General features: G+C 49.5%; 1 protein-coding gene and 1 long non-coding RNA gene across 3 annotated transcripts in view; one reads left to right on the forward strand and one right to left on the reverse strand.

Moving 5' to 3' along the window:
* The window catches only part of LOC116929138 (titin), a 63,011-nt gene that overhangs the window by 35,335 nt on the left and 7,328 nt on the right, over positions 1–20,348 (reverse strand). Inside the window, 19 exon segments of the mRNA XM_045178140.1 lie at positions 182–4,717; positions 7,115–7,244; positions 7,335–7,498; positions 7,566–8,508; positions 8,590–8,902; positions 8,972–9,099; positions 9,167–9,372; positions 9,992–10,178; positions 10,244–10,415; positions 10,478–10,843; positions 10,918–11,071; positions 11,144–12,548; positions 12,620–13,420; positions 13,495–13,669; positions 13,747–16,124; positions 16,205–18,076; positions 18,155–18,553; positions 18,746–19,987; positions 20,050–20,274. Of these exon segments, the coding sequence (XP_045034075.1) occupies positions 182–4,717; positions 7,115–7,244; positions 7,335–7,498; positions 7,566–8,508; positions 8,590–8,902; positions 8,972–9,099; positions 9,167–9,372; positions 9,992–10,178; positions 10,244–10,415; positions 10,478–10,843; positions 10,918–11,071; positions 11,144–12,548; positions 12,620–13,420; positions 13,495–13,669; positions 13,747–16,124; positions 16,205–18,076; positions 18,155–18,553; positions 18,746–19,987; positions 20,050–20,274 (15,796 nt within the window).
* LOC123475479 lies at positions 808–6,176 on the forward strand. 2 transcript variants are annotated; one of them, XR_006650586.1, is made up of 4 exons: positions 808–940; positions 1,019–2,582; positions 2,654–4,725; positions 4,904–6,176. It is a non-coding gene; the product is annotated as an uncharacterized LOC123475479 (long non-coding RNA). The 2 variants fall into 2 exon arrangements; XR_006650585.1 differs by having other exon boundaries at positions 1,019–4,725.

Raw genomic sequence — 20,348 nt, forward strand, 5'->3', positions numbered from 1 at the left:
CGAAAGGTCTTTTTTAAAAAAAATTCCAGTCGGCTACGGAATTCCGGAGAATTTCATTTCCCCTCCTAAATTTCAAAGCTTACGCCGCCAACAAATTACATCAACTCGGAGAATGTTGTGAGCCTATTAAAGGGCCAAAGGGGAACCACATCATAAAAAAAAAATAAATAAATAGACTAACCTTGTACGATGAAATTGGCAGAGGTAATCGCACTGCCGGCCTCGTTGACCGCACGACAGGTGTAGATTCCCGTGTCTTCTAGGACGACTTGGCTGATTTCCAAGACGGAGCTGGTCGGCTCGGTTGTGATGTCCAATCGATCAGCACCGGGCAGCAGAACACTTTCATTTCGGTACCAGGTGATTGTGGGTTGCGGCTCGCCTTGGAATTGGCAATGAAGGCGGACTTTCTTGCCCGTCCGGCTGCTCAGTGGTTGCAGTTTCTTGGTGAACGAGGGCGGTTGGCATTTCGGAGTCGAACTGATGGAAGCCTTCATTTTCGGCAGTCTAAGTTTCTCTTCCACACTGGCAGATTGAACCAATTCCGTTTTGGGCACAGTTTTCGAAACTTTGGACGTCGTCATGCTGACGGCCTGCTCCGCCATTATCTCCTGTTTCACTGTCTCCTCTTCTGTTTTACTTTGCGAGGTGATGGCAGGCACGTCCGGTCGTTTCAACTGGACACTAGTGGCGGTTGATGTCAACGTAGGGGTCATCGGCTTCAGCTCTTCCTGTTCAATTTGCATCGACACGGATTCCACAATGTCAGGAATGTACTTCCGTTGGGTTCGTTTCAAACGAGCCGTGGCGGAGGAAGGAGTCTCATCATCCGCTGGAGCAATTTCAGGAACAGCAGTCACCGAGACGGGCTCCCTAGCTGGTTTCTCTTCGATCGGTTGTTCGGCAGCGACGGAAGGAAGGCGAGGCTTTCTCCATGAAGGTGAGACGTCAATTTTCGCTTCTACAGTGACAGGTAAATCCGGCTCAAGTTCTTTGCCATCCGGAATCTCAATTTCAGTTGTTTCCGTACGGTGCGTCGGTATCAACGTTGGCCAAACTTCCTGCCGCGGGATCTTCTTTAATTGGATCATTTCAGGTTCCGGTGCGTCCTGTTTAGGCTTCTGAGGCGTACGCTTCAGTACAACCTGTTGCGGAATTTGCACTTGTTCCGGTTGTTGTGGAGAGCGTTTAAGCGATTTGCTGATCACAACTAGTTTTGGAGACTCATCGGGTTCGGCAATTGTTCTTTCAGTTGCAACAGATTCAACCTCTTCGGGTGTGGTTATTTCCGGAGTTGGTTTCAGTAGGATTTCAGTGACGACTTTGGGTTCGATCTCCTTGAGTGGGGGCGTGACGGGTTTGAAAATCATCGTGGCATCTGATGTCACGTCCGTCGTCTTTTGCGGAACCCGTGACATAGACGTGGGAATGTTTGGTTGCGTTTCAGGAGTTGCACTAGGAACTTCTCGTTGCGGTATCTTCTTTAACTTGATCGCCTCGGGTTGCGGCTCTTCCACCTTGGGCTTTTGCGGCGTACGCTTCAGCACGACTTGCTGTGGGCTCTGCACTAATTCCGGTTCTCGAGGGGAGCGTCTAACTGATTTGCTCGGTTGAGGAGTCTGTGGAATTTCTTTGGATTCTGAAGGAACTGTTTCAAAATTTGAATCGATCTTTACCTGAGTTTTGGGCGCTTCCTCAGGTAAGACTTTAGGAACTATTTGTGATTCTTGCTTAGGTACGGGAGTAACAGCTTGTTTTAAAGTGATTTTCCTTTCAATTAGAACGTCTTTTGTCTGTTCAGGTTCGGTTTCCGCAACGCAAGTTGGAATGCTAATTTTGGTAGTTTCATCCGGTTTGGAAACAGGGACTGAAACCGTTTTTTCTTTAACTTCAGGCAAATGTGGAACGGCTGGAACGATTTTCTTTCTCCAGGGCACTTCTCGTTTGGCTTCTAGTGCTTCCGGTGCGCTTTCCGGAAGAGTGACGCTTGTCGGCATGGCAGGTTGGCCTTCATCCTTTTCTGATGGTGGCTGACTTTGACTTACTTGATCGGGACTGCTTTTGGCAAGTGTAAGTGTCGATTCTATGGTCTGTTGAGGTATTACGTCACGCTGGATGCTTCTGACTTCCATTTCGTCTGATGGAAGTTGCTGTTCTTCCTCATTCTGACGGCCTACAACGGGTTTTAATCGGATCTCAGCTCTTTCTGGAATTTCTTTTGGTTTTCTTTCTGGCACTTTCTTCAGCTGAATTCCGACGAATTCAACAACTTCTGGTTGGGATTTCTGTAGAGTTCGTTTCGGAACTACTTCAGCAATTTTTACTTCCTCATCTCGTCGATAAACAGGCTTCAGGGTAATGCTAGATTCTTCTGTGTCTTTCGATTTGTGTGGCACTCTTTTCAGCTGGATATTTTCCTGTACAGTTTCTTCCTGCTTTATTTTCTGTGATGTACGTTTGAGAACTACTTCTGGAATTTTGTCAGCCTCGTCAATAGTTTCTCTCTGTTTCTTGCCTGGGATTGCTGAGGGCTCGGCTGCAGGCGATGGCAAATTGGCATCGATCGTAATTGACTCTGACGGGTATGCAGTAGATTCCTTGGAATCTTCAACTTTGGCAAGAATAGGCTCCAATGTCTTCTTTGTTCTCCAAGGAGTTACAATGTTTTCTGGCTCTTGATCAACTGGCGTGGGCTCCATCGGCTCCTTCACTTCCGCAATCGTCGTCTGCGAGATGATACTCTCCGGCTCATGCTTCAATTGCTCGCTAGGTGACACCACCAGCTCACCCTCCGTTGAAGTCGATTTTGCAACAACAGATTTGAGTTCTTTTGGTTCTTCTTTCTTTGGAGTCGGTTTGAGATCCTTTCTTGTAACTTTTTTCAATTCTACCTTGCTTGATTCGATCTTGCTCTCACTAGGTGATTGTGGAGTCCTTTTCAATTGAATTTCCGGCACGATCTCTGTAACAATAGCTTCTTTTGATTTCGGAAGTTGTTTGAGTGAAACTTGCTCTGTTATTGCTTTCAACGTCTCCTCTTTATTTTCGAATTCTATTTCAAATGTTTGTTCTGTCTGATTCACTGGAGTAGCTTCTTTTTTACGTTCCATGGAAACGGAAGACCTTTGTGTTGTTTCTTCCGTCGGTTTGATTGATTCCGGAGTTGGTTTTTGAGGGATTGCTGGTTTCGTAATGGCTGTCTTTGGAACAAATTCTTTCGGTTTTGGTGTTGTAATAGTTGGTTTAGTCTTTTGCTTTAAAACTGGAACCTCAGTTGATGACATTTCTGCTGGTAATTCGATTGGGCTGGCCTGCAAAACGGCTTTGGAGCTATCTGGCAAATCTGTTGGTTCGTGACCAAACTCTTCTGTCTGATATTCAAATTGCTTCGATTGTTCAATCTTCGCTTTTTGGGGAATCGGTTTGAGTTCGACTCGCTGGTCAGGTTTAGCAATTTCTTTGGGTTTCTGTGGCGTCTTTTTCAGCTCAACTCTACCGAATGTCTCAGTTTGTTCTGCTTTCTTTAACGTGGACTTGATTTCCGTCTTTTTCTCAACCAGTTTTTCATCTTGGTCGATGGGTTTCAAAACTACAAGCGAATCGCCCAAAGTCGTTTGAATTTGCGACGGTATTTTCTTCAAAACCACTTGGATGGGTTCCTTTTCATCGGCTTTCGGCTTTTGGGGCGTTGGCTTGAGTTCCACCTGCGGGATGGGCTCGTCTTGAACTACCTTTTCGATTGAAATCGGCTTCGTCTTATCTCTAGATTTATGCAACGTCCCACCCGAAATTGCGTCCTGCTCTTTCGCTACGGTGGCCAACTTTTGCGTGAGGAAAGCTTTGGCAGATTGTTTTTTATCAACTCCCTTATGAACTGCTGGAACTTGGCTGATTTCAACTGACGTGGGCGATCCCTTTCGAAGCATTTGCTTACCGGCCTTCCATTCGATAACATCCAACAACTGACTGCTAGCATCTCTTTTCTCCGGAGAAACATCACGACTCCCGGATGTCTTACGCAATTGAACTGATTTCCAGGGCACGCCCAGTTGAGGCTGACCTTCCGATTGACACGGAGCGGCCGGCGAGCTATCCCTCGAAGTCTTTTTCAGCATTTGAACGCCAATCTTCCATGGAACATTGGCCTCTTGCGGCACGTCTGGAAGATCGGCCTTTGTAGGCGAACTTTCTCTCGATGTCTTTTTCAAAAGTTGGACTCCGCTCTTCCAGGGAATGTCGGCCGACGCCCTGGAGGCCAGGGGCGGTACCGTGTCGACCAAAGACGTCCGCCTATTGGGCGAAGATTTCCTCAGCCTTTCAGCACCGCCCTTCCATGCAGGAGACGTTTTGACCGACGTTTCTTCGGCCTTTAGTTGTTGCGGTTTCTTCAACAGTTGCAAACCTTGCTTCCAGGCTGGTTCGTTTTTCTTAACAGATAACTGGCCAGGACGCCTGTCTTCCGACCTGCTCCTTTTGCGCCACGGAGCCTCTTCTATCATAGGGATCCTCTCCGTGGGCGGAGAACTGGATTCTCTCCTTCTCCAAGGAGCAACTTGATGACCCACTTCTGACCGGCTAGTCCGTCTCTGCTCATCGGTAGACGTTGTGGCAACGGAGACGTTAGCCGCAGTCTTAACGGAGATGCTAGTCGTCTGGTCATGGCTAGGCGTCTTTGGTCCTTTGTGATGACCAACCCGTTGAAATCGGGCCTGTTTCCCTGTACACGTAAATATTTCTTTCAGCATTTCTTCTATCTTTTGAAATTACTAGCTAAAAAAAAAAAACAAGTCGAACTGGACACGCGTTCCAGCTAGCTGTTTTCTATCAAAGCTAAACACACACAGACACAAGGTTTGATTGTTGATTCAACCCGCCCCTTTTCGACCCGTTCTGTTTATCGTAGGAGGTCGACATGGAGAGAGAGGAGAGAACGCACTCTGTTGATTACAAGTTTACAACCCGGTGCCTTGGCTTGTTATCATTAGAGTTGCCAGCTGTGAAACGTTGGCGGTACCACCCACTGCATAGGTGAGGTCCTGTCGCCACGACCATATTTGAAGCTAATGACGAGAGTGGAGGATAGAAAGAGATCTTGCGTGAGTCAGCGGTAATGACTCACGCACCCTTGGAAGTATCTAGAGTTCCAGAACAGCCAAACTAACTAACACAACAAAAACAAACGGAAAAAATTGTTTGTAGGGAGTACACGAAAAGATCTCGAATCGGCAGTTACCGACTAGACTCGGTCGCAGTCGGTCGTTCAAACAGAAACATCTCATTTTGGGGTTTTAACGTATAGATCTGAACCGGCCCCCAGAAGAACGAATGAAATTCTACAAGGTACAACCAGAAGAGTTTTGTGTCGTTGGTGTTCATTTTCTCTCTCTCTCTCTTTTCAAAATTAAATAATTGTGTTTTTAATGTGTGGTTAATTGAAAGAAGACATTTCTCAATTTTCTTTCGTGTCACGTCTTTTTTTTGTTTTTGTTTTGTTTTGATTTTGGTTGTTTTCTTTTTCATGCAAATCAAGGTCATTGTAAAAATAAAAAAAAAAAAAAAACGAAGACAACAAAATAAAAAAAATTTCCAACAACAATCCAAATAGATTTACTTGGTTTTTCCTGGCCAACATGCTTTGTGCTCGTGTATTTCGACGGTGTCATGTGTGTGGAATAAAAAAAAAAATAATATATTAACTACTAGAATTTTTTGTTCTCGTTCGTTTCGTTTTGAAACTTGCTTGTATTTTTTTTTTTTTTGAGAGGGAAAAAAAATAAAAGTAGGCAGAACGGACAGGGGGAGAGCGGGACAGCGCGCAAAAAAGGGGGCGAGGGCGGAAGAGCCATTTAAAATTCAAAAATTTCAAAAGAAAAACAAAAAAAAAAGGCCGACATGAAAAAATATTCATCAAAAGAGCGTTTGGGTGTGGCACGACAACGACAATAAGAAATAAGAAAAAGCCTTTATCTTTTTTTTTGCTCTACATCAAATATGGCGTTTGTGATTATATCAAAGGATTTTTTTGTCCAAATATAAAAAAGCTGCGATCACCTTCCAAACGAATGAGTAGGAAAATAATTGTCAAAAATTGTAAAATTTCAAAAGGCACTTCAAAGGGGTAGAGAGTTGGGTTTTTGTTTTATGCTCTCACTACAATGATCCAAAAAAGTGTGGAAAATAAAAAGCCGAGTCAAAAAGGAACTGCGTTAGTAAACAGTGGCGCCAATAAAATAATTATAAAGACACATTGAATTATTCGAGGGAGCGTGAAAGATAATAAACTGGACAGAGGAAAACGGAAGTGAAAACAAGAGGAGGACGAGAATTTGATGGCCTCTCTCTCCCTCTCTCTCTCACTGGATTTTTTGTTTTTGACTGGAACAACAACAACACAAACACACACACATAATTATGCAGCGATTCGGCCCATCTCCTCAAAGACTCTTTTGTCCCCTTGTTTCCATTCAACCTCTGTCCAGTTTGTTTTTCGTTTTTTTTTTTAATTAAGGATTTTTGTTAGCTGGGCTGACAATGCAAAATAATAATAATAAAAAAATACGACGAGAGAGAGAGAGAGAGAGAGAGAGACGATAGACTGATGAAAGAGAGAAGAGTGTCATAAAACGTCGTATATCATGAGGGAGAGAGATAATTCAACGAAAAAAAAACTGATAAAAAATCAAATTGTGTAACGAGTTAATAAAATCTAACTAATAAAAGGTTAATTTGTAATTTGACACAAAACTCTTTGTCTTTTGTTTGGGTTTATCATAAAAATAAGCTGCATTTTTTTTTCTTTCTTTTTTGAATATTTTTTGTTTCCGTTTTTTTGATAACTGGGCCGGTTCAGCGTAGTAGCGGGAAATTTGAAAAAAAAACAAACAAAACAAAATCGAGTTTTCTCCGATTCTTTCTTGTGGCACATAAAAATATCCCCATAATCAAACACAACTCACGTCGCTGCTCTCTGATTTGCTCGTCCGCGTTAACGGAAGACGAGCAAAAAAAAAAAAAAAATAAAGAGGTCAGACAATCAATGCGTGCGTGTGTTATGGAGATTGTTGTTTCGTTTTGTTTTTGTTTTTGTGTGTGTTTTTTTTTTTTTAGGGCTTACTGTGCACGGTCAGGTACGCAGACGACTCCACTTGACTGGCCGGGTTGGTGGCGCGACACGTGTAGACGCCCGAATCCTCCGGGTAGGTGGTTTTAATCAGCAAAACGGCGTGGTTACCTTCCTGGATCATCTGCTTCATCAATCACAATAAAATGGAGAAAGAAGAACCAAAAATTAAATTCCATCCTTTTTTTTAAAAAAGTGGACAAAAAGGAAATACCTGAAAGTCGCTTGAAGGTGGGATGATTTGACCCTCGCGCATCCATTGAATGGTCGGTAGCGGAGTGCCGCTAACCAAAGTGCGGAATTGCACAGGGCTACCCTCAACGACATTGACATCTTCCAGGTTAGTCAGCGATGGTGGAACATCTCCAGAATCGGGAGCTTTTCAACAAACAAACAAACAATTAATTATTTTGCATTACACAAGGCGTCAGAAATGTTTCAATACCGATGACGTGGAGGCTGGCAGAGCATTCAGCCTGGCCGGACGGGTTTGCGATGACGCATCGGTAGGTGCCCTCATCTTCCGGGAAAGCTTCCGAAATGCGGAGGACGTACGTATCGCTACCTTCTTGCGACATGATGAAATAACGCGAAGGCTTGATCTGTTGGCCGTCCTTTTCCCAGTTGACTTGCGGAAGAGGGTTACCAGCCACGCGGCATCGGAAGACGGCCGCTTGACCTTCCGGAACGTTCTGCTCCTTCATGGCCAAAGCGAAACGCGGGGCGGACGTCGAAGATTTGGTAGAGCCTTTAACGTCGGGCGATGATCCGCCGGATTTGACCACTTGGGCCATTTCGACGTAGCACTGCGCTTCGCAACGACCTTCGCCGGCAGAGTTGATGGCCACGCATTCGTAAACGCCCGAATCTTCGGGCAGCGTTTCGATGATGATGAGCGTGTAGACGTCGTCCTCTTCCAGGATTTTGTAGCGGATGTCGGATGCGATTTTACGGCCATTCTTCAGCCAGTAAATGTCCATCGGTTTGGTTCCAGTCACTTTGGCATCGAAGCGAATCAATTGGCCGGCCTTGACGCTCGTGTCTTGAATGGTGCTGAGGAAAGATGGCGGAACGAGTCCACCACGTCCAACAGGTCTTTCCTCAACAACCAAATTGGCGCTGCATTTAGCGCCTCCGCCTCGGTTTTCGGCTACTGCGGCGAAGATGCCCGAGTCTTCCATAAAGACTTGTCGGATGGTCAGCACGGATTTGGAACCGAAATTGTGGATCTGGAACTCGGACGAGTTCTTGATGGGGAAGTCCTCGCGGAACCAGGTAACGGTCGGAGTCGGGTCGCCTTCAAATTCCACTTCGAAACGGGCACTTTCGTGCTCAAAGACGCGGCAGGGCTGGATCTTCTTGGTGAAAAATGGCGGAACAGCCGGTTTCTAATTTCGCAAAATTCAAAATTCAATGTTTTGCCAATTGAAAAGGCGTTGACAAGAACACGAAAATAAGAAAAAACGCACCACTTGTCCCTGGACGACACGCTCGTGCGTGCGACCTTTGTGTTCCACTTCGGTAGTTTCAGTGGCTGTGATCTTACGCGTAATTTCCAGCTGTCCTTTGGTTTCCTTTTGGGTTTGTTTCTGCTTGGCAACGTGCACTTCGCGTCCGTGAACAGACGATTCAAACGGGTCAGGTGGCAGACCTCCGCGATCCGAATCGATGTGCACTTCGGAACGGTGCGCTTCGCTCGTCTTGCGACTTGTCGCCGTTTGGCGCTCCACCGACTGTCGGCTGATGACTGTCGTCATCTGGTCCGTCTCCGTCGAGTGATCCCTAAAATGAGAGCTCATATTCATTGAAAATTCCTCATTTTCAACGCTGATAATGATGAACCAGACTTACAGTTTGGTTTCATAGCTTTGGGCCATGCCTTTAGCCATGGAACTCTTGACAATCTTCTCGCCCGGGATGGCGAACTGGTGAGAAGCTTCGCGCAGTTTCACCTCCTTGTGCACGACATTCTCCTCCAGCTGAATACGGGAGTGTTAAGTGTTGGTAGGGCGAATTTCACACAATGAGCGCGCAAAATGTTTTTACCTGTTTGAGACTCTTGTAATAGTCGTCGTTCTTCTTGTTCTTGACTTGACGTTGCCATTCCGTTTGCGTTTCGACGACGGCCTTCTTAGTGAAGAATTCAGCAGAGTCCGTCTGCGCCTGGCGAGATGGGTCTTCGAAACGTCTTTGAAGTTCGCCACCATCTTGCCGATCTTTTTGGTAAGTTTTCAGGTCGCTATCATACCATGCTGCAATTTGGAAACGGGACAGACAAAGAAGACGACAAGGGTGGCTAAAGACTCGCGTGTTTATCTTTGTTTTCTTTTTTTGTTTTGACTAACAACGAAACCACGACGGGTCTAATCTCTGACCTCTCAGAGATGATTGAGGGGCCAAAGGGAAAGATAGAGGAGCCATCTAAGATGACGGACACGTCAACACACATCACATCACAGATACACACACACACACACACAGAGAAAGACACGACTGGGCTAAAAGAAAAGGGTGTTCTGATTTAGGGAGTGGGTCACACTGTTTTTTTTTTTTTAATATTTACAATACCTTACCCTTGCCTGGTTTCAGGGGGCACCAAACTCGTCAGCGGATGATGAGCGATGGATGGAAGGGGGAGCGAAAAAGGTGAGGGGTAGGTAAAGATGTAGAGTGTCATGTCATGTATGGAGTGTGTTTGTGTGTTACGTTAAAGAAAGAAGACAATAAAAATTGGTGTCCCTCGCAATGGATCGGAACCTAAAATCTGATTGGCATTAGTCACGAGTCATTTGTTTTCATTCAGCCGACAGCTTGGCTGGAACGCCATCTGGAAGTAAAGCGGGTGATTATTTCGGGGCAGGTCAAACTTACGTTTCGGTGAATTCTTAAGGACGCCACGATGATCGTCAGTGCGGGCTGTCACTTTGAGCTCGACGACGCAGCTGGCAGATCCCTGGGAGTTGCGGGCCACTACTTCGAGTTTGCCATCGTCGTACTGGCGCGTCTTGGGGATGTCCAGGTGCCACATACCGTCGTACGTCAACTTGTTGCGAGTGCCCTGATTGAAACGAAACGTCAGACGTGGAACGAATGGACATTTCTCTTTAGCAAATTGATACGCACGTTGATGACAGTGTGGCCATTCAGGATCCACATGACACGCGGGCGAGGATAGCCGGTAACGCGGCAGCAGAAACGTGCCCATTCGCCTTCCATCACCTGGACGTCCTTTGGTTTCAGTACAAAGACGGGCTTTTCCTTTTGCACTTCAGCTTCGACCCTTTCGTCGGGCATCCTGTTTTCAAATCGAACATTGAGCTTTCATTCTTAGACGATTGCAACAAGAGATGCACATACCTCTGCCAGGAGGCTTCCATTTCACGGATCATCTCGACACTCTGCATGCCCTTGGGCAATTGCGAATCGTAAATGATGCCTTTGCTGCCCGTCGTCTTGATGAAGGCGCGCGTTTCGTCCATGCCGTACTTGTTGGTGGCTCGGCAAACGTATTCGCCGCTGTCTTCCGGATAGACCCATCCGAAATTCATGGCAACGTAACCGAAATCGTAGATGGGAGTGAAACGGGTCTTGTAGGCCAACGGTTTGCCGTTGAAGAACCATTCGACGCGCATGCTGGGATCACCCACCGGAGCCAATTGACATTCAAATTTCGTCATTTCCATCTCCTTGAGCTCCAACATGTCCTTGATCTGCGTCACGAATCTATAGGAGATAAAAAAGCGCATTTTTTAGTCTGGATCATGAGGCATTTGATGAGGCGGCCGTTGTCGGTATACCTCGGTGGCTGACGTTTATCAGCGTCGTAGATATCGTCTTCAGTTAAAAAGATTTCAGATGTGTATTTCTTGAGAGCGGCTTCCATCTGGAGCAGAGTCTCGGATTTCTTCATGCCGCGCGGCATTTGATTCTGCATGATGATGGCTGGAACACCTGATTTTTAAGGAAAAAGAAATACAATTGATTCAAGTCGATGCGAAATGTTATTTTTAAAAATGGACTTACTCTTGCAAGTTAGACTGGCTTTCGTTGTGGCCTCGCCCATGCGGTTAAAGGCACGGCAAAGGTATTCTCCGGCATCTTCCGGATAAGCGTAGAGGATGTCCAGCGAGACGAAGCCAAGCTCAAAGACGGTACGGAAACGATGTCCGCTTTGAAGCAGTTTGCCGTTGTGGTACCATTCGACTCGCAGATTAGCGTCCGTCTTGGGTTCGACGCGACATTCGAAATGGGCGGTTTCACCTTCTTCCATCGACATCTCTTTGAGTTGCTGAGTGAAGTGGGGAGCAGCTTCGGGGGCGTCTTCCTGGATTCGTTCAACAACTGGGCCGCGTTCCAGGTCGCGCAGTTTTTCGCCCGTCATGCCTTGCGGCAATTGCGAGTCCGTGTTGACGCCTCGTTTGCCCTTGGTGACCAGTTTGGCTTTGGTAGTGGCCGAGCCCCAACGGTTGGTGGCACGGCAGACGTACTCTCCAGCATCGCGAGGGAAAGTCCAGTCAATGTCCAGGACGACAAAGCCGAAATCGTCCAGCATGCGGATGCGAGAGCCGGAGCCAAGCGGACGGCCGTTGTGGAACCATTCGATACGCATGGAAGCGTCTCCGACGGGCTCGACGCGGCAATCAAAGTGGGCCGCTTGTCCTTCGACCAAGTCGAGGTCTTGGATTTCGCTGACGAAACGAGGCGGGTTCGGCTGGTCGTCAGCCGGAGCGGCCGGCTCGTCGCGTTTGTAGAGATTCTCCTCCAGTTTCTGGATGGATTGGGTGCCGCTCTTGAAGCTCTGCGGCAGCTGCGGTTCCAGGATGATACCCTGACGGCCCTTGACTTGCAGGGTGCACGAGACGGACGCCTCTCCGTGTTTGTTGCTGGCCTTGCAGGTGTAGAGGCCAGCATCGCGAGCGTAGACTCCGGTAACTTCCAAGATAACAAAGCCGAAATCGGAAATGGTTTTGACTCGAGAGCCGGCCAGCAACGGTTTGCCGTTATGGAACCATTCGACGCGCAGACTGGGATCGCCGACGGGAGTCAATTTCGTTTCGAAATGAGCCAGGCCGTTCTCGGGTAGGAGAAGATCTCCTGGCTGGCTCAAGAACTCGGGTGGCTTGCCAGTGTCCGTTTCGGGGGCTTGATCTGCTGGCCGTCCGCCTAGTCCTTCCAGCTCAGCGATGCGCTCGATGGTGCGTTCCATGCCCTTGGGCAGTTGCGATTCAAAAATGACGTTGCGCTTGCCCTGGCATTTCAGCGTAGCCGAAGTGACGGCCTCGCCGTAGTCGTTGGTAGCACGGCACGAATACTCGCCGGAATCTTCTGGGTAGACGGGCGAAATCTCCAAAATGACGAATCCGAAGTCGCTGAACGTGCGGATGCGAGAACCCGTTTTCAGGGGTTTGCCGTTGAAGAACCATTCGACCTAAACGGCGAAAATGAAAACGGTTAAAATGCCACTTCGTCCGACGGCCTATTAAAAAGACAAAAATCAACCTTGAGTTTAGGATCGTCCGTGGGAGTTAAACGGCCCTCGAAGTGGGAATTCTCTCCCTCACGCAAGCCGGCCACATTGTTGAGTGGGACCGTGAAGACGGGCGCTTGGCGGCGCACCTCCTCAACAGCGCCATCGTGACGTTCCTTGTCTTCCAACGACTGGATCTTCTGCAACGAATCCATGCCCTTGGGCAACTGAGAGTCCAGGATGAGGCTGGACTTTGACAGGCATTTGAGCGTGGCTCGGGTGCTGTCTTGACCGAGCTGGTTGACTGCCCGGCATTCGTAGACACCCGAGTCCTCCTCGTAACAGTAAAGGATATCCAAGATGACGATGCCAAAGTCGTGGAAGGTGCGGAATCGGTGCCCAGTTGGCAGCTTGGTTCCGTTGCAGTACCACTCGACCATCAGCAGTGGGTCGTTGACGGGCGTCAGACGGGCCTCAAAGTGGGCGCTTTGACCTTCAACCAGTCGGGCAATGTCAGCCAATTGAGTGACGAATTTCGGTGCCTCGGAGGCGGCGGCCATTGGAGCTGGCTCGCCCAGCGATTGTTCTTCTAAGGCGCGGATCTTGGCCAGCGAGTCCGGCTGGAGAGAGTCGGAATAGACACCTCCCTTTCCGACGCAGCGCAATGTGGCGCGAGTAAAGTCTTCGCCAAACTTGTTGCTGGCCTTGCAAATGTACTCGCCGGAATCGTGCGACTGGACGTAGGCGATGTCCAGAACGACGAAACCAAAGTCCGAGACGGTCTTGATGCGAGATGAATGACGCAACGGTTGACCATTGACGAACCATTCCACCTGTAACAAAAATTGGGAACATTATTGAAATGTCATGAAGCGTTTGCGGCGTCGTCTACGCAAAATGTAACTACCTTGAGATTGGGATCTCCGACGGGGACCAACGTGCATTCGAAATGAGCAGATTGGCCATCCTTGAGACCCTCCAGGCTCTGAATCTGAGAAGTAAATTCAGGTTTCTGACCGCTGGACATGTCGACGCATTCAAGAGTCACGCTGATCTCAGCCACGCCCCATTTGTTAGTAGCCCTGTTGCAAGAACGAACAAATACAGTTAACACTTGATTCATTCTGAGCGAATGAATACAAAAATTATCGAATAATACCTGCAAGTGTAGATTCCGGAATCCTCGACTTTTGTGCCGATGATTTCTAGGACGACCATGCCAAAAGCGTGGACGGTGCGTTCGCGATGACCCAATTTCAACGACTGGCCATTGTAGAACCATTCGACGGTCATGGTTTGATCGCCGACTGGCGTCAACGTCGCCTCGAAGTGAGCGATATCGCCCTCCAGCAAGTTGGTGACATTCTGGAACTGCGACGTGAAGACGGGGGCTTTTCCCTCTTCGTCCGCATCGTCGCCACCTGTCGACGGCATGAGAGAATCCTCCAATCGCTGAATCTGTTCCAGACCAGCTTCGCCTTTGGGATGTTGAGTGCCCTCGATGAGACCCTCTTTGCCCTGGCAGTAGACGGTGGTGGTGGTAAAGGCCTCGCCGGCCGCGTTGGTGGCGCGGCAAGTGTAGACGCCCTGATCTCTCGAATAGACGTCGGACAGGTCGAGCGAAATGAATCCGAAATCGTTGGTCATCTTGAAACGCGAGCCGTGGTCCAGCAACTTGCCGTTGAAAAACCATTCCACGCGCAGTTTGGGATCCTGTTTAGGCTCGACGTGGCACTCCATGTGCAGCGGCTGGCCCTCGGCCGGCGAGAACTTCTCGGGCAGGGGGATGATGAAGAGCGGTTTGGGGAAGCTAGCCTCGGGCATCGATGATTGGCGCTGGTACTTGGCGTAGTAAGCCTGTTCAGCTTCGTGGACGGCTTCCAGGCCAGCTTTGCCCTGCGGGTGTTGAGTGTCCAGGTAGACGTTTTCTCTGCTGGTGCAGCGCAACGTTCCCGTCGAGACGGCCTGGCCTTTGGCGTTCTGCGCGCGGCAGGTGTAGACGCCAGAGTCTTCGGCGTAGACGTGGCTGATGTCCAGCGAGACGTAGCCGAAATCGTAGGTGGCGTTGAAGCGGGAAGCGACGGGCAAGGGTTTGCCGTTGACGAACCATTCGATTTTCATGGTCGGATCTTTGCTGGGCTGGACGCGGCATTCGAAGTGGGCAGTTTCCGATTCGCGGCACTCGACGTTGTTCAAGTGAGTGATGAAGACGGGCGACTCAAAGTCCGCCTCCTGCTCCACCATTTGGCGGACTTGCTGCTCTTCCAGCGCCGCAATCTTGGCCAACGCTTCAGGGCGCAGCGCCTGGCCCAGCAGCCAACCGTGGGCTTCCACTCGGATGGTGCAGGTTGAAACAGCTTCTCCTTGTTTGTTGACCGCCTTGCAGACGTAGATGCCGGAATCCTCGGGACGCAGGCCGATGATGTCCAGCGAGACGAGTCCGAAATCAAAAGTGCTGCGGATGCGAGAGCCAGTCATCAGCTGGACGCCGTTGTGATACCATTCAACTCGCAAGTTGGGATCGGTCTTGGGCTCAACCTGGGCTTCGAGATGAAGGTTGTGACCTTCAGCCAGCAGCTCCTGATTGACCAAGTTCTTGATGAATCGAGGAGCTTCACTTAGCGGAGCGTCTTCATAGGCAGTGGGCGCTCGGTTCAATTCCGTCTCCTTCAACTGGATCTTCTGCCAAGCCTGCGGCTGGACAGCGTCGCCCAGGATACTTCCGCGAGCGCGCACTTTCATGGCGGTGGTGGAAACAGCTTCACCGGCCTTGTTGATAGCCTTGCACATGTAAACTCCCGAATCCTCGGGGATGACGGAGCTGACGTCGAGCGTGACGTAGCCGAAATCGTGGGTTACTCGGAAGCGGGAGCCCATCTTCAGCTCGACGCCGTTGACGTACCATTCGAAGTGGAGCGATGGATCGCCGACGGGCACGACGCGGCATTCAAAGTGGGCGTTTTGGCCTTCGAGAAGTTCAGCCGGACCAGTCAAGCAGGTGGTGAAGACGGGCTTTTCAAAGACGTTGTCCAACTCGGGTCCACGTTGCGGGGCTTTGCCTTCCTCCAGCTCGCGTATTTTGCGCATACCTTCGGGATGCTGAGTCTCCAGCATGATGCTGGCCTTCGAGAGGATCCTGACAGAGGCCGTCGTGACGCCCTCGCCCAGAGAGTTGGTTGCCCGGCACATGTAAATGCCTTGATCTTCGTCGCGGATGTGAGAAATGTCCAACGCCACATAGCCGAAATCGTGCGTCTTTTGGATTCTGGAAGAGTCTTCCAGCGGAAGGTTATTGCGGAACCATTCCACCTTGAGGGAGGGGTCACCGACGGGAATCAAACGGCACTCCAGGTGAGCATTAGCGCCTTCCAGTAGGCCTTCCAAATTCTGCAGTGGGGCAGTGAATACGGGTCGCTGGAAAGGAACCGGTTCCAGGTTGACTTCTTTACGGAAGCGATTGGCATCTTCCAGTTCGCGAATCTTATCCAATCCTTGAGGATGTTGCGATTCCAGGATGAGGCCACTACGTCCCTCAACCTGTCGTGAATATTTGAAAAAAATTCAATTCAATTAATTGCAGTTCAATTTCAATGAAATGATTGCGAATGGATGGATACCTCAATGTCGATGGATGAGCTGCACTCTCCAAAGTCGTTGATAACTTTGACGGTGTACGTTCCGCCATCTTGCGGTAGGACGTGCTTGATATCAAGGGCAATGTAACCAAAGTCGCAGGTGACGTGGTAACGTGAAGCCGATTGGAGTGGCTTTCCATTGTGGAACACTTCGACGCGCAGTTTGGGGTCACGGACAGGCTCGACCCGGCATTCCAAATGGGCCGTTTGACCTTCTTGCAATTTGGTGGTGCCCTGCAGCTCGGTAATGAAACGAGGCGGGCCGGCAGGCTCCTCCACTTCTTCGGGACGGGACGTGGTGTGCGACTCAAGAGCGCGGATCTTTTCCCAGCCTTCCGGATGTTGCGAATCCAAGTAGATGGACTTGCGAGAAGCCACCTGGATGGTGCAGGTGTTGACAGCTTCGCCCAGGGCATTGATGGCCTTGCACATGTAGGTGCCAGTGTCTTCCGGATAAGTGTACAAGACATCCAGGGCGACGTAGCCGAAATCGTGGGTGGCGCGGAAGCGATGGCCAGTGCGGATGGCCATGCCGTTGACGTACCACTCGACCCGCATTTTCGGATCGTTGATGGGCTCCAGGCGACACTCGAGATGGGCGTGATCGCCTTCCTTCATGTTCTCCAAGTTCTGCAGCGGGGTAGTGAATATGGGTCGCTGCATCTCCTGCTCAACGTCTTCCTTGGCCGGACGCGTGTAAGCTTCCAGCTCGTTGATTTTGGTCAGTCGTTGTTGATCGAGCGTGTCCAAGACGAGCCCAGCTTTGCCTTCAACCGTGACGGAGCAAGTGGTAACAGTTTCTCCGTTGGCGTTGATGGCTTTGCACATGTACGTTCCAGAATCTTCAGCGTAAGCGTAGAGGATGTCCAGAGCCACAAAACCGAAATCATAAGTCGTGCGGAAACGATGGCCCTGGGAGATGGGGCGGCCATTGTGATACCATTCAACACGCATCGTCGGGTCATTAACGGGCACCAGGGTGGCTTCCAGGTGAGCGGACTGGCCTTCAGCCAGGTTCAAATTGCAAAGTGGACGGCCGAATGACGGCTTGTCCGTCATGGCAGAATCGACTTCATCGATGCGCCTGTGACGCGAGTCGTCTTCCAGGTACAGGATCTTGTCCAGAGCCGCTTGATGCTGCGATTCGGTAATAAGGCCGGAACGCGACGATACGTCAATGCTGAGGGTGGACGTGCAGCTGCCCAGCTTGTTGGTAGCCTTGATGGTGTACTCTCCAGAATCTTCGGGATAGACGCTGAGGATGTCCAGGGCAGCGAAACCGAAATCGTGAACGGTGCGGAAACGATGGCCAGTGGACAAAGCCTTTCCGTTGTGGAACCATTCCACCTTCATGCTGGGGTCCGGGTACGGTTCGATGCGGCATTCAAAGTGGGTGTTTTGACCCTCCACCAATTTAGTTGGCCCATTGAGCGGAGCCACGAATTTGGGCTTCTCCGTCACGACGGAATCCTCTTCAACTTGACGTTGGTAGCGCGAAGTATCTTCCAGGTACTGGAGTTTGTCCAGAGCGGTTTGATGTTGCGTCTCGGTGACGACTAACGTGTCCCTCGACTGGACAATCAACGTAGCCGACGTCACGGCTTGACCCAATTCGTTGGTGGCACGGCACGAATAAGTGCCGGAATCATCGGGGCGGACGTACTTCAAATCCAGGGCTACGAAGCCGAAATCGTTCAGTGTCGAAATTCGGTTGGCATCCTGGAGAGGCACTCCGTTCTTAAACCATTCCACTTTGAGGCGAGAATCTCCAACAGGGATGAGACGGGCTTCGAAATGGGCCGATTGGTTTTCTTTCAAAGTCAAGTTCTTCATCGGCTGAGTAAACACTGGAGCCTGAATCGATATTTAAAAAAAAATCAAAAATGATGACGTCAACATTATCATTTGATGAGCTGATCAATGATATGGTACCTGGGTAGTAGAGTCGTCGACGTCAGAGGGTCGCTGTTGGCGTGAAGTATCTTCCAGGTACTGGATCTGGCTCAAGGCCGTCTGATTCTGGGTCTCTCGTACGATGGATTTCTTCGAGTGGACATTCAACTGGCACGAGGTAACGGCCTGCCCCAAAGCATTTGACGCACGGCAGGTATAAGTGCCAGCATCCTCGGGGTAGGCGTACATAATGTCCAGGGCAACAAATCCGAAGCTGTTGGTCTCCATAAAACGAGAGCCGGATTTGAGCGGCACGTTGTTTTGGAACCACTCGACTCTCATGGTGGGATCCGAAACGGGAATCAAACGGCACTCGAAATGAGCGCGCTGGCCTTCCTTGATTTCGATCGTTTTCAACGACGTGGTAAATACTGGCGCCTGGTATCATTCGTCCGTCATCATCATCATCATCATCGTGTCCGGTGTTGTGATCATAAGTGAAGAGAAATAATACACAAAAAATTGTGTGTTAGTTGATTCAAGATTGATTTTATTTTTAGGTTAACATTCCGGCCAAATGGTCGGATTAAGTAGCCGAAAACGAACTGTCTTTTTTAATTGTTTCATTACCTGAGTGCAAATCTCTTCGGATTCTTCGGCCCGATGGTATTTCGATTTGTCTTCCAAATATTGCAACTTCTCCATGCCAAGGTTTTCGCGCTGCGCTTCCGTCACGATCTGCTTGGACGATTTGCACGACAAAGTGGCCGATGTCTCGTCCACGCCGACGGCATTCTGAGCGCGGCACGTGTAGACGCCAGTGTCTTCGGCGATTAGACCGATGATGTCCAGCGCTACGTAGCCGAAATCGTGGATGGGACGGAAGCGGCTGCCGATGGTGACGGGGCAATTGTTTTTGAACCATTCCACCTTGAGATTAGGGTCCTGAACGGGTTCCAATTTGCATTCGAAATGAGCGTTTTGTCCCTCACGCAGACCTTCTTGCGGTTTAGGTTTGGACAGGAAACGCGGACGGATGGCAACGATTTCATCGATGTCCTCACGGCGCTTGTAGCGCGAAGCGTCTTCCAAGTATTGGATCTTCTCCAAACCGCCGGGATGCTGCGATTCGAGTATCAACTGCGATTTGGCAACGACGCGGACGCTGCTGGAAGTGACAGCCTCGCCCAGTTTGTTGTAAGCGCGGCAAGTGTAGACACCGGAATCTTCAGGGTAGACGCTGAGGATATCCAGCGCCACGTAGTCGAAATCGAAAGCCGGACGGAAGCGATGCCCAGTGCGGATGGGTTGTCCATTGACGAGCCAGTCGATTCGCATGGAAGAATCTCCAACTGGGATGAGACGGCACTCCAAATGGATGTTGGTGCCTTCAACCGTTTCGATGTTGTGCAGCGGTTTGGTGAACAGCGGAATCTGCTCGACGGACATCTCTTCCACTTGTTTGCGGCTGTAACGCGAAGAATCTTCCAGCATTTGAATCTGCTCCCAAGCGCCTTCGTGCTGAGTCTCGGTCATAATGTCGGAACGACCGATGATGCGGACACAGGCCGACGTGTGGGCCGTGCCCAAATGGTTAGTGGCGCGGACGGTGTACTCGCCGGAATCCAAGGCCGTCACGCCAATCACATCCAAGGCGACGAATCCGAAATCAAAGTAAGACTTGAAACGGGACCCGACCGTGATCGGTTTGCCGTTAAAATACCATTCGACGCGCATTGTTGGGTCACCCATCGGTTCCAGACGGCATTCCAAATGGACGTTGTTGCCTTCGTTGACGGGATGCGGGTCGCTTAATGGGATCACAAAAATCGGCCGAGATTTGGAAATCTCTTCAATGTCGTATTGCGGTTCCTGCGTTTTTTAAGAAACTCGTTACACACAAATTTCACTTGTTTTTGCATTGGCAAACGTACCTGGAATTTCGATTCTTCCAAGCGCTGAGCTTTGTCGTAAGCGACGCGGTGCATCGACGTAGTGTCGACGCTGCTACGGGTCTCCACCACCATAGTGGTTTCTGATTGGGCTTCGCCAAGAGCGTTGCGGGCAACTACGGTGTAAGTACCAGCATCTTCAGATCGCACATCCAAAATATCCAGGGCCACATAGCCAAAGTCGTGGAACAGGTGGATGCGACTCGCCTTGAAAATGCCCCCCAAAAAGAAAAATCAAATGAATATCAAGAACGCCAATTAAAATGGCGATATTATTCATT

The sequence above is a fragment of the Daphnia magna genome, linkage group LG8 (genome assembly GCF_020631705.1).
Source record: "Daphnia magna isolate NIES linkage group LG8, ASM2063170v1.1, whole genome shotgun sequence".
Classification (NCBI taxonomy): Eukaryota; Metazoa; Arthropoda; class Branchiopoda; order Diplostraca; family Daphniidae; genus Daphnia; species Daphnia magna.